Genomic DNA, 12,765 nt, shown 5'->3' with positions numbered 1-12,765 from the left:
AATTAGAGAGGGGAAGATGAGGGCAGATGACAGGCCCCCCGAGGGAAGGGAGTAGATGTTCAAGTCTTACTCTGGTCCGGACGAGAGTGTTGAGAACGCCTCGTCTGGATCACCTCCCTCAGGTCTTGCCTACCTCTCTTTGACCCGCGCCTCCCTCTAGCCCTACCCGCAGGCGGGGGAGGGGCATGAGTCGCGACACTAGCCTTCTGTGCCCATCTCTGATCCCCAGACAGAGATGGGCCTGTGTTGTTCGGGCTCAGACCTGGACCTTCTTGGAATGAAGGTTTTGAAGGTCGCTGAGCATGCTTTCGCCTCCCTAAACTTCTCGACCACCGTCTCGACGGAGGTACCGAAAAGCTCGGAAGGGGAGACTGGAGCATCGAGAAGAAAGCCCTTCTCTTTCTTCCCAATACCTGCCAGATTTATCCACAGATGTCACTCCGTTACCACCATAGCCGCCATAGACCTGCCCATAGCAGTGGCGGCCTGCTTCGTGGCACAGAGAGCCAAATCCGTGGTGCGGTGCAGCTCAGCTACCTCATCAGGCGACAAGCCCTGACCCCTTATCCAGGTCTTTCAGCAGATCAGCCTAGTACGCCTGAAGCACCGCCATCGTGTGCAACGAAGCGGCAGCCTGACCTGCTGCTGCATATGCCTTGCCATTTAAGCGAGATGTTTCCTGAAGGGGCTTAGATGGCAAGGAGGGAGCCTTGAGAGAGGATGTCTCGCCCATAGAGAGATAGCTGGCTAGTGTCTCTTCTACAGGGGGCATCCACTCATAACCGCATTCACACATCCCCTCAATGTTAGCATAACTAGTATGCTGGAACCTATGAATGCGAGATGAAAATGGCTTTTTCCATTCCCTCTCAACCTCCGCATGGAGATCAGGAAGAAAAGGAAGGCTCACTCAAGCTGGGGGGGCTATGGCCAGAAAGGTGGTGGCCTCCTGTGCGTTCCATAACCTCCAACAACTCATCATACGCAGGGCAGGAGGATTGAGAGGGCTCAGTCTCAACTTCTTCGCCCTCAGACATCTCCTGCTCTTGCTGGGCATAACCCAGCAGAGCACTAGCCGCTGGATCAGATGATGTCAGAGAGATCGCATCATCATCATCCAGCGACTCACTCTCGTTCGCGGCCGATGAGCGCGAGAAGGAAAGCTCCCTCTCTTAACTCATCAGCCAGCTCCGCCTGCGAGCCCTACGATTTCATTCTCCCCCATGCCTCGGCATCAGTGGATCTTGAACCGCGGGAAGCAGACGGCTGCCCCTCCTTCCTCGAAAAGAGAGACCGACGAGAGCGGAGCTTTCTCATGGAAAAAAGCTCACAGTGCATGCAGATTGCCTCTTGATGACATCGCGTGCGTGCTCCTCGCCCAAACAAAAGACGCACAGATCGTGTGTGTCATCAGGTGTCAAATAACGAGGACACGGATACAGACATCTCTTAAACGCCTTGCTAGTGCTCGCCATGGTAACAGTAGAAAAACGTTCTTACCTTAGAATGCACGCTTCAAACAAAACAGTCACTTGAAGACGAAGAAGAGAATGACGTATTTTCCCAGCGCCCCTTTATACTGTGGTCGCGCCGGTAGTGACGTCATAGGCTGTCGCCGGCCAACATGTGGTGTTTTCGTATATATGCTTCAGACACTGGTCACGCTGACGGCGTTTACCATAGCGACCCCTAGAGGACGCAGTTCGAAGTTCCCTCGAAAGGGAACTGCTGGATGTATAGTACAAAATAGTACTATAAATTTGTTATTTGTAATTTTGAAAATAAATACCATTCCAAAGCAACCTTGCAACATTATTCTTAAAAGTGGGTTGGAATGAAACTTAGAAATAAAGCAATTACATGAATAGCAATTATTTTATTTATTTAGCCTATGTATGATTTCAATGGCTGCAAACATATTAATAATAGTGGATCTCACAATATCTGAGCAGTCTTTGGTAAAATATGGAATACCAGAAAAGAGTTAATGCTAGCTATTTACACAACAAGAATGACCAGTTACTCGAAGGAAAATGGAAATGGAAATACTTGGCCCTATTTGCTGTAGTTTCCACAGTTCACAGTTAAAGGGGCATGCCATCAATTATCGGAATGGTTGACAACCACATTTCCCAGTGTAACCAGTGTTTGTTATGCAACAAAAAAACAATCAGAGTGTCACACTGAGTAATGTTCAGGGACAAATGGACTCCTAAGAAGTGCATTTCTGAAGGAATGCATCTTATCGGTGTATATAGGTGATTACATTCCAAGAATCGCTAAAGGTCCTGTTCTTCACATGCTTGTGACCTTGCACAAACTCTCTATATCCCGCCCATCGAGATTGTCAATCATTGTCAAGATAACAGTGTAATGAACTCTCGAGGCTTATCAACATTGATGGTTGAGTTAGTGCTACGCCGACCAGATGTCCCATTTCTGGTTAGACCGTTTCTTTCAGGTGTCCCAACTTGTCCTGAATGTGTCCTTTATTTTAGAACAGTAGATGTACTGAAATGCAGGACAAATTTCAGCTGCTATAAACTGTTTACAAATGTGTCTAAAATAATCAAGGACACAAATGAAGGAGGGTGAATAGATACATAAATGCACGTCAAGGTATAAAAGAGCCAAGTCTTCTTGAATAAAATTATTGTGTCTCATGTGACCAGCCTTTTGGCAGCAGAGCACATAGAGTTCTTATGCTGGTGACAGCCGTGGCTTCCAGAAACTTAGGTCAGGACACAGTGTTCTTACTTGCTCGCTTTCAACTCGCGCCAGCCAATTAGCTCACGGCTCTCTGAAGATCTTTGAAGAGACAGCCAGTGTGAGATCCTGCTGTCCTCTGGTTACCCAATTGCTTTTGAGGCAGAACTCCCTACGCTTGCCGTACCCATGGCTGCTGCTGGGTGCTGGCTGTTGTCATACCAGTCTGTTTGGTTTAAGTGCTGGGTGTGAAAGCCAGGGACTGGCTCAGCAGCGGTAGCAGCAGAGTGAGGCCTTGGACCATCTGTTCCCACTCTCTCATCTTCTTTGGGGAAGAAAAATCTCATCAGATGTTTGGATGAATATATGAATAACAGAAAAACTCCCGGGATAACTCACAGCTGAACATGTTTGAACCTGATGCGTCTACTCTCAGAGGTGCTAATAGAATGTGTTTGATTAGTGCACTTCATTACTTTTAATTGAAGTGTATTCTGATTGGTCCCTTAAAAACACACCCTGACATTGATGGTGTACCATGGTACTTTGATATATACTGAATGATTGCGATTGCATTTACATGTTACTTTAAGATAATTCAAAGAATACCATGGTATGACTATGATATGGTGTCCAGAAAAACATTATAATAACACGGCTCAAATAGTACTAAAATAATATGGTGTCCTAGAAAGACAACTTATTCTATAAAATAAAATAAAAATATAAAATCTGGCAAATGTATGACACTCCCCTGCATGTGTAGTGTGTGAATGTGTGTATGAATTGTTATTGACCTTTTAGATATGATAGAGTACAATTTGTGACACACTCAACATGTATCTCTAACATCACATGCTGTCCTGTGACTCATCTGTAGAGAACATACAGATACCAAAATTCTTAGTTTTTGATATATTTCAAGCAGTTATTTTAATATTTTATTAGATTTTTTGGTCATTTTATTTTTTCATATTTTGAATAGATTTTTTGTATTTATATATTTATTTGAATTAAGTTAGCTGCCAAGGCAACATTTCTAAAGTTTTTAAGTGTAGGTTTTTCATCTAGCATTTGCAATATTGTATTATATTATTATTGTATTTCAGCTTTAATTTAATTTAAAAATTGTTTTACACTAAGAACACTGATTTCAAAGCTGCTGAACACCCACCAGCAACTTGTTTTCAGTTTCACACATGCTTTCTCAAACACTCAGACATTAAAATCACCTGTCCGAGGGGATGTTTGAAACAAGCATCACAGACACCATTGTAAAATCACATAGATAACACTGCAATCAGTGAATGACGCACATGAAAATGAGCGCTGCTATTACAGGCCTTGATATCACTGATTCTGAGTGTGTCAGCTTCATTCGTGAGATTCATACTGAGAAACCTCTGACGCATTGTCCATGTTCTCTGGAGCGATCTGTGTTATGTCATGGTCAACAGGCTTCGCACTTATGTCAAGAATATCAAACGTGTGAAATCATCATCATCAATCCAAGCTGTCTGAATTTGGTGAAATGCAAGATTTTAATATATCACTTACAGTAATAACTGACCTATTACTGATGGTTCATCCTTAGTTGAATAAATCGCTTGGTTGTTTTTGTTGTGGTGTGGCAGATGGGCATCATTTGTTTGCGTCAAGTCTTCAACAGCAGGGGTCTCTGTCTAAATCTGCTAACATGTCATTTAATAACCCAGAGAAAACGTTTTGGTCAGCTCACACATGTTGTCCTCTAAACATAATACTGAACACACTCACTTATACAATACAAACATGTACAGTATGCTTTTATGTAATTTTCTATAATTAGAAACATTTTTTGTGCCATGCATGCAATTAAAATCCCTTTCTAGTAACTCCCTTCTTAAACATGCACTTTCACTTCACTGTCAGTATCGTGACAAACAAATTATGTGGCCTAAGTGAGTCATGCGCTTTAGTCATATTTGAATTTATTAAAACATTTTTTGGTATGACTCTAAATTGTCATTGGATTCAAAGGTCACTATATTTTTTCCCTTTCTTTTACAGAACTCAAAGAATGCTCAGGGTTTGGTGGGCCTCAGGAATCTAGGAAATACTGTAAGTATTTCTTAGCAAATCATCTATAGCTTGATTTATAGTTCACACAAAAATGAAAATTCTGTCAAGGGTCACTCACCCTTTGAAACTTCTTTCAAAAGGACTGCAGACTATATATGCTGAGTAATCATCTCATTCTCCCTTTTTTCAAATGTTTCTCTGCAGTGTTTCATGAACTCCGTTCTGCAGTGTCTGAGCAACACTCATGACTTGAGGGACTACTGTCTGCGTAACACACACCGCACTGACCTCAACAACAACTGCAGGGCCAAAGCTGCGCTGATGGAGGGTAAGAGACACGTTTACCAGTTCATATAGTAGCGCATTCGTTTTGTCTTTACATGTCAGACAGCTTTTGGGTCCTGTGTCTTAGTCATATGCCTCCAAATGTGTTTTTTTTATTTCAGAGTTTGCCAAGCTCACTCAGACTCTTTGGACATCAGCTAGCAGCGAGGCCATCAGCCCTTCTGACTTCAAAATGCAGATTCAGAAATATGCCCCTCGATTTGTTGGTTACAAGTAAGTTACAGCTATAGCTTTTGTATCATGCAGATAAAGAGAATATTTTATTTGTATTCTTTAATATGTAGTTTTGAACCAGCCGAAACTCAAAAACCTAAAAATCAACTTCTCTGTTCGGTCTTGTAGTCAGCAGGATGCTCAGGAGTTCTTGCGGTTTCTGCTGGATGGGCTTCATAATGAAGTAAACAGAGTAACAGTGAAACCCAGATCCCTCATGGAGGACTTTGATCACCTTTCGTAAGTAAAAACACCAGTTTGTTCTAAAAACCTAGTAAGATGTTCAAAAGTTCAGTCATTCAGCAAGGATGCATTAAACAGATCATAAGTGACAGTAAAGACATTTATAATGTTACGCAAGATTTCTATTTCAAATAAATACTGTTCTTTTGAACTTCTGAAGAATAAAGAATTCTTTACCATCACAGGAATAAATTACATATTAAAACATATTTAAAAAGAAAACCCCTATTTAAAATTAATAATATTTGACAGTATTACTGTTTTTACTGATTTTTAAATCAAAAATTCAACTGAGCATAAGAGAGTTTTTTCAAAAATATTACAAAATCTTACCGACCCTAAAGTTGTGCTTATTTCATACAGTATGAAAAATATGATGTGCTGATTGATGTAACAGATGAATCACCTGTAGTGTGTGGTTGAACAGTTGCAATCTGACAGCAATTAGTAAGCAGTCTGTCTGGGCTCTTAAATTAAGTGTGTTTTATCTACAGGGACGACGAAAAAGGCAAGAGAATGTGGAACAAGTACCTGGAGAGTGAGGACAGCAAAGTAGTCGGTGAGTTGACCTGCTATATTAACACCAGCTACAGTCTCGCTCTCTGTGTGTGTGTGTGTGTGTGTGCGTGTGTGTGCGTGCTTGTCTGTCTGCCCTGCTCTGATTATGAAGTGCTAATATTTTTTTTGACAGATCTGTTTGTTGGTCAGTTGAAAAGCTCTCTGACGTGCAGCGAGTGTGGCTTCTGCTCAACTGTGTTTGATCCATTCTGGGATCTGTCCCTGCCTATCGCTAAGGTTAATATGAAGACGGATACATTCAAATACACGGGTAACACTTTACAATAAGGTGTCATTTGTTAACATTAGTTAATATATTAACTAATATGAACAAACAATGAACAATACATTTATTACACTATTTATTAATCTTTGTTAATGTTAGTTAATAAAAAGTTGTTCATTGTTTGTTCATGTTAGTTCACAGTGCATTAACTAATGTTAACAAGCACAACTCGTGATTTTAATAATGCATTAGTAAATGCTGAAATTAACATTAACTAAGATTAATAAATGCTGTAGAAGTATGGTTCATTCTTAGTTCATGTTAACTAATGTAGTTACTAATGTGAACTAATGAACCTTATTGTAAAGTGTTACCAATACATGCTTACTGATGTGACAGCATGTTTGTGTTATTGTGCATGTTTCATTTTGCTTTTTTTTCCCCTCAGACTTCAGGAGAAGTGAATTTAATGGATTGCCTTCGACTTTTCACCAAGGAAGATGTATTAGATGGGAATGAGAGACCAGTAAGTATAAAGTATAATCAGCATCTATCTATCTATCTATCTATCTATCTATCTATCTATCTATCTATAATATGTTTAGACATATCCTAACTGTCTCTCTTTTCCATGCAGACATGTCACAGATGTAAAACAAGACGGAAATGCACAAAAAAATTCACCATCCAGAAATTTCCAAAAATCTTGGTGCTTCGTATCCTTTTTAAGCAAATCTTGCATCAAAAGAATTGCATTTTTAATTCAAGTTCAATCTAATTTACAAATGTATTGATCGATTAAATATGGAACATTGGTAAAAATGCTGTGTGTATTTGTTTGCCCTTGACTCTCTAACTATCTCAGATCTGAAGCGTTTCTCTGAGTGTCGAGTCAGAACCAGCAAACTCTCCACCTTTGTAAACTTCCCCCTCAAAGAGCTGGACCTCAGGGAATTTGCCTCTGATAACAGCGGTAGGTTCTGCAGCGTCATTCATTACATCTGTTCTCTGTGCAGTAGTTTGAGCAATGCGGTTTTTACTGTAGCTCCAGGATAATTGTGTTTAATTGCTGTTGTTTCTCTTCTCTCTTCACAGTAAATGCAGTCTATAATCTGTATGCTGTGTCCAATCACACTGGTACGTCTTTGGGTGGCCATTACACAGCATATTGCCGAAATCCCTGCACAGGAGAATGGTACACATACAACGACTCCAGGTAAATAGACATAACAAATTAGTATTAAAAAAAGTTTGTGGAGTAATATTATAATATTATGTTTGCATTACTTTTTAAATCTTAGTTTACAGCATTTTAGGCTATGATATAGTTAGTACGTACTGTGGCTCCAAACATTAGTTTAAGTCATTTAATAAGGTCATTTAAGGACATAGAATGGGGTCTTCAGCTGAACAAAATTATAAATGCAACACTTTTGTTTTTGCCTCTATTTTTCATGAGCTGAACTCAAAGATCACAAAACGTACACAAAAGGCCTATTTCTCTCAAATTTTGTTCACAAATCTGTCTAAATCTGTGTTAGTGAGCACTTCTCCTTTGCCAAGATAATCCATCCACCTCACAGGTGTGGCATATCAAGATGTTGATTAGACAGCATGATTATTGCACAGGTGTGCCTTAGGTTGGCCACAATAAAAGGCCACTCTAAAATGTGCAGTTTTATCACACAGCACAATGCCACAGATGTCGCAAGTTTTGAGGGAGCGTGCAATTGGCATGCTGACTGCAGGAATGTCCACCAGAGCTGTTGCCCGTGAATCGAATGTTCATTTCTCTACCATAAGCCATCTCCAAAGCCGTTTCAGAGAATTTGGCAGTACATCCAACCGGCCTCACAACGGCAGACCACGTGTAACCACACCAGCCCAGGACCTCCACATCTAGCATCTTCACCTCCAAGATCGTCTGAGACCAGCCACCCGGACAGCTATTGCAACAATCGGTTTGCATAACCAAAGAATTTCTGCACAAACTGTCAGAAACCGTCTCAGGGAAGCTCATCTGCATGCTCATCGTCCTCTTCGAGGTCTCAACCTGACTGCAGTTCATCGTCGTAACCGACTTGAGTGGGCAAATGGTCACATTCGATGGCGTCTGGCACTTTGGAGAGGTGTTCTCTTCACGGATGAATCCCAGTTTTCACTGTACAGGGCAGATGGCAGACAGCGTGTATGGCATTGTGTGGGTGAGCGATTTGCTGATGTCAGCGTTGTGGATCGAGTGGCCCGTGGTGGCGGTGGGGTTATGGTATGGGCGTATGTTATGGACAACGAACACAGGTGGATTTTATTGATGGAATTTTGAATGCACATAGATACCGTGACGAGATCCTGAGGCCCATTGTTGTGCCATTCATCCACGACCATCACCTCATGTTGCAGCATCATAATGCATGGCCCCATGTTGCAAGGATCTGTACACAATTCCTGGAAGCTGAAAACATCCCAGTTCTTGCATGGCCAGCATACTCACCGGACATGTCACCCATTGAGCATGTTTGGGATACTCTGGATCGTCGTATATGACAGCGTGTTCGAGTTCCTGCCAATATCCAGCAACTTCGCACAGCCATTGAAGAGGAGTGGACAACCTGATCAACTCTATGCGAAGGAGATGTGTTGCACTGCGTGAGGAAAATGGTGGTCACACCAGATACTGACCCCCCTGGACCCCCAATACAGTAAAACTGCACATTTTAGAGTGGCCTTTTATTGTGGCCAGCCTAAGGCACACCTGTGCAATAATCATGCTGTCTAATCAACATCTTGATATGCCACACCTGTGAGGTGGATGGATTATCTCAGCAAAGGAGAAGTGCTTTAATATTGAATTTTTGTTTAACATATTTTGTTATTAACATATATTTGATCACAATTACAGTAAAAACTACTATAGTGAAATATTATTAAAATTTAAATAACTTTTTTAATTTTAGAAAATTTCAATATGTAACTTATTCTTGTGATGCAATGCTGAATTTCCAGCATCCATTTCTCCAGTCTTTAGTGTCACATGACATGAGCCTTCAGAAATCATTCTAATATGCTGATTTGAAGCTGAAGAAACATTTTTTATTTCATGTTGAAAACAGTTGTGCTGCTTAATATTTTTGTGGAAACCATTATACATTTTTGTCAAAATTCTTTAATGGGTAGAAATTTCAAAAGAACAGTATTTATTTGAAATATATAAATTTATATAAAAGTATAGAAATTGAAATATATACGTTTCTTTACTGCCAATAATTAATTTAATGCATGCTAAATAAGATGTATTAATAGTGTTAATTTCTTTAACAAAACATCTTACTGAACAGTAGTGTACATTTAGTGTACAGTGTTGTAGGATTGGATAACATTGTTTAGTAGTCTGCTATTTTTCCTAACGTGTTAATGTATGTGTTTGTAGATGCTGACGCTGAGCCATTGTTTAGCTTACGTCTCATTTCTGTCTGTATCTCAGGGTGAGCCCCATGTCATCCAGCCAGGTGCGGAGCAGCGATGCATATGTGCTCTTCTACGAATCTGCGACCTCTTCGCGCATGTGATTACGCCTGAAACAGACAAGCCTTGGATGAAATAAATCCTTTTGCTGCTGTTGAACTAAATCATGGTCAGGGTCTACATGCTTGCAGGATCATGGGACTTTATCCCAGGCCTTTTAACCAAGGCCAAACACATACTGCAACTGAGTTATGGTCGTGGCCTATGAAGTGGAATGAAGCCTGGGATGAAAGTTTAATCCAAGCCCAGATTGAGCTTCACAGTAAGGGCTCCTCCATCCATCACTCCCCCTTGAAAGAGGTTGCTGCACCGGGGATGGATTTAACAAATTGATACGGACAAAGACAGAGGAACATGAACTACTACCTCTCTTGAATGAGCAGGACTGTGTGTGTGTGTGTGTGTGTGTATTTATGTGTACGAGTCAGTTTCCAGACTGATAATGTAGGACTCTATGCACTGTGTAACTGGAGCCGTCCGGCTCTACAGACAGTCACCATGACTCAAACAATCCCCATCCCTTATTTAATTTATTAACATGAGTTCAGTGTTTTACTTAATTTCAAGCTAATTGCTTCTAATTTAAATAAGAGGTCATGTTGCTGAGGGACCATGTAGGTCAACTGTGTAAATGATGCTTGGATTGCTCAATGGATTGTTTACTATTTCAAACAGATATGTTCCTTCAAGATAAGTCTCTGCTTTGCTTGATTTGCTGATTTTCAACAGAATATGCACATGGAAAGGGCTTAGGTTTATGCTAATGCATGACTGTGCCCCTTCCAAAAACACTCACCATTACAGAGAAGATTGTATGACTGCCCTCTTGTGGCTGGAAGTTGCAAAGCCCAAAAGAAAAACTATGGACCTTTTTCACAGACCAGAATGATACGTTTCCACCATTTTTTTTACATCATGAATCTAGCAGAGAATGATTTTAAAATAACGGCTGAGCAAGTGACAGCAAATTTGACATCTTTCTCTTTTCTGACCAACATAGTCAATCTCTCAAAATGTTTTTCCTCTTTTGGAATGTCATAGAAATGCTATCATGGATTATTTTTTTGCTGTTGGAGTAAATGGTAAAAACAAAAAAATACACTTATTGCATTTTATACCAAACTATGGCTTCTGACATGTGAAAGGGGTCCATCTCCAGAATAATATAAAGTATTCCCTCTTTAGGTTTTTGTGGAATTAATATTTTCCTCCAGGGGCAATATATTTGAAAGAGGCCTTATGTTTTTCTCATTCTGTCAGTGACTACAATATTCAGAGTCTTTATCAAATAAGAAGCCACCAGGAGGGTTATGTATGTATGTGTGTATGCACCTTTATGTATTATTTCTCTATTTATGATGTGAATGTTGTGAATGTAGCTTATCGTTGTGCTTGAACCAGGCAATGTTTTTTCTACAGAGAGATTTTAAGTGAGTGGTAATTATTTTGTGTCTGAAATGTGACTGTAGTGTTCCGCATATCAAGAGCTCTTGGCTTTTTAAAAGAAGTAAATATGAATAAAAGCAAATGTCTACAGAAGTAATTGAATTGTCTGCATTGTGTATGTATGATTATGAACTCTCTAAATGTACACCTATTTCTTTCACATAAATGCTGTTCTTTCTATTTCTCACAGAATCCACAAAAATATTAACTATTTTCAACATTGATAAAAACATAAAAGTAATGTCTCTTGAGGATCAAATCAGCATATTCGAATGATTTCTGAAGGATCATATAACACTAAAGACTGGAGAAATGACTAGAATGAGCTGAATGAAAATTCAGCTGTAACATCACAGTAATAAATTAGCATTAATTATTATTATATGTATATTAAATGGATAAATAAAGTCAAATAAATTTGGCATAGCTCCTTTCTATGCTTTGTGCCAATCTACTGTCACTAGAGGGTGACATTAGTCCTCTCTTTCCTGGTCACCACCCTCTTCACGATGACATGTAAGTAGAGAAACTCACTTCTTATCTGGCACTGAGCTCATTAGTCATTTGTGTGTGTGTGTGTGTGTGTGTGTGAGAGAGAGAGAGAGAGAGAGAGAGAGTCTTGAAGCAGTCTGAGAAATTCTCAGTAGAATCAATTAACAGGCTAGATCTTTATTGGAATATACCTATACATAAAGGAGGACCTCAAATCCCTGTATATACACTGTCCATGCAAGTATATGTTTTTAGTCAGACTTAAACTGTAATGTCCTTAGACAGTACCTTTATGTGTGTGTGTGCTCTTAGTGCCTTTGCAGGTTTCCAGGCTAAAACAGATGATCTGTTTGAGAAGAACTCAATTTGTGAGAAGAAGGAGAGAATTATCTCACTTCCACTGGCTGACTGTGCCACTAGTAACTCAAAAGCCTCCTTTCAGCGGTAGTAACAAACTGCTCTTACCCAACTGCCCTTTCCTTAACCCGTACACTTAAAGCATGCTCTTTAATCTCTGATCTTGACACCGTCAATCCAGACTAATGATTACACATCAATCAGAGTGGTCTTGTAACATTGACTAGAGCAAATACCATACCAGACGGTGTTGATTATTTATGCCCTTAGAATTATGCCATAGAGTCAAATACAGTGGCCACACAAGTCTATGAATGTTATTGTATTAAACATTTCAAACCAATTGGTATTAATTTTAATAATACTAGAACAAGCACATTGTTCTAGTGAAATATTTCACAGAAAATAATAAAATAGTACACATACTCATTTCTTAGTATTTGGACACTTGTTAGTGAATCATGTTCATACTTAATGTGATGATCTATACCTGTGGTTACTCTGATTGGACACATGTATGAAATTGAGGAGAACTTCATATGTTCATATGTGGGTGTTGCAGTTCAGAGCCAATTGAGGACTATCTCTGTCTGTAT

The 12,765-nt window shown here is 39.8% G+C and overlaps 1 protein-coding gene across 2 annotated transcripts in view; it reads left to right on the top strand.

Annotated features, from left to right (window-relative positions):
• Nucleotides 1–11,420, top strand: part of LOC306871659 (ubiquitin carboxyl-terminal hydrolase 2-like) — a 51,315-nt gene extending 39,895 nt beyond the window's left edge. For both annotated transcript variants that reach the window (XM_079419738.1, XM_079419739.1), the window contains 11 exons: nucleotides 4,756–4,806; nucleotides 4,972–5,095; nucleotides 5,214–5,325; nucleotides 5,455–5,565; nucleotides 6,063–6,127; nucleotides 6,260–6,363; nucleotides 6,801–6,878; nucleotides 6,990–7,068; nucleotides 7,218–7,325; nucleotides 7,448–7,568; nucleotides 9,834–11,420. In XM_079419738.1, coding sequence (XP_079275864.1) covers nucleotides 4,756–4,806; nucleotides 4,972–5,095; nucleotides 5,214–5,325; nucleotides 5,455–5,565; nucleotides 6,063–6,127; nucleotides 6,260–6,363; nucleotides 6,801–6,878; nucleotides 6,990–7,068; nucleotides 7,218–7,325; nucleotides 7,448–7,568; nucleotides 9,834–9,918 — 1,038 coding nt within the window. In that variant the 3' untranslated portion in view covers nucleotides 9,919–11,420. The remainder of the gene's footprint in view (nucleotides 1–4,755; nucleotides 4,807–4,971; nucleotides 5,096–5,213; nucleotides 5,326–5,454; nucleotides 5,566–6,062; nucleotides 6,128–6,259; nucleotides 6,364–6,800; nucleotides 6,879–6,989; nucleotides 7,069–7,217; nucleotides 7,326–7,447; nucleotides 7,569–9,833) is intronic.
• The last annotated feature ends 1,345 nt before the right edge of the window (nucleotides 11,421–12,765 follow it).

Source organism: Barbus barbus, assembly GCF_936440315.1.
Source record: "Barbus barbus genome assembly, chromosome: 6".
NCBI classification, from domain to species: Eukaryota; Metazoa; Chordata; class Actinopteri; order Cypriniformes; family Cyprinidae; genus Barbus; species Barbus barbus.
The sequence above is the reverse complement of the archived record's forward strand: the minus strand, read 5'-3'. Positions and strand labels throughout refer to the sequence as shown.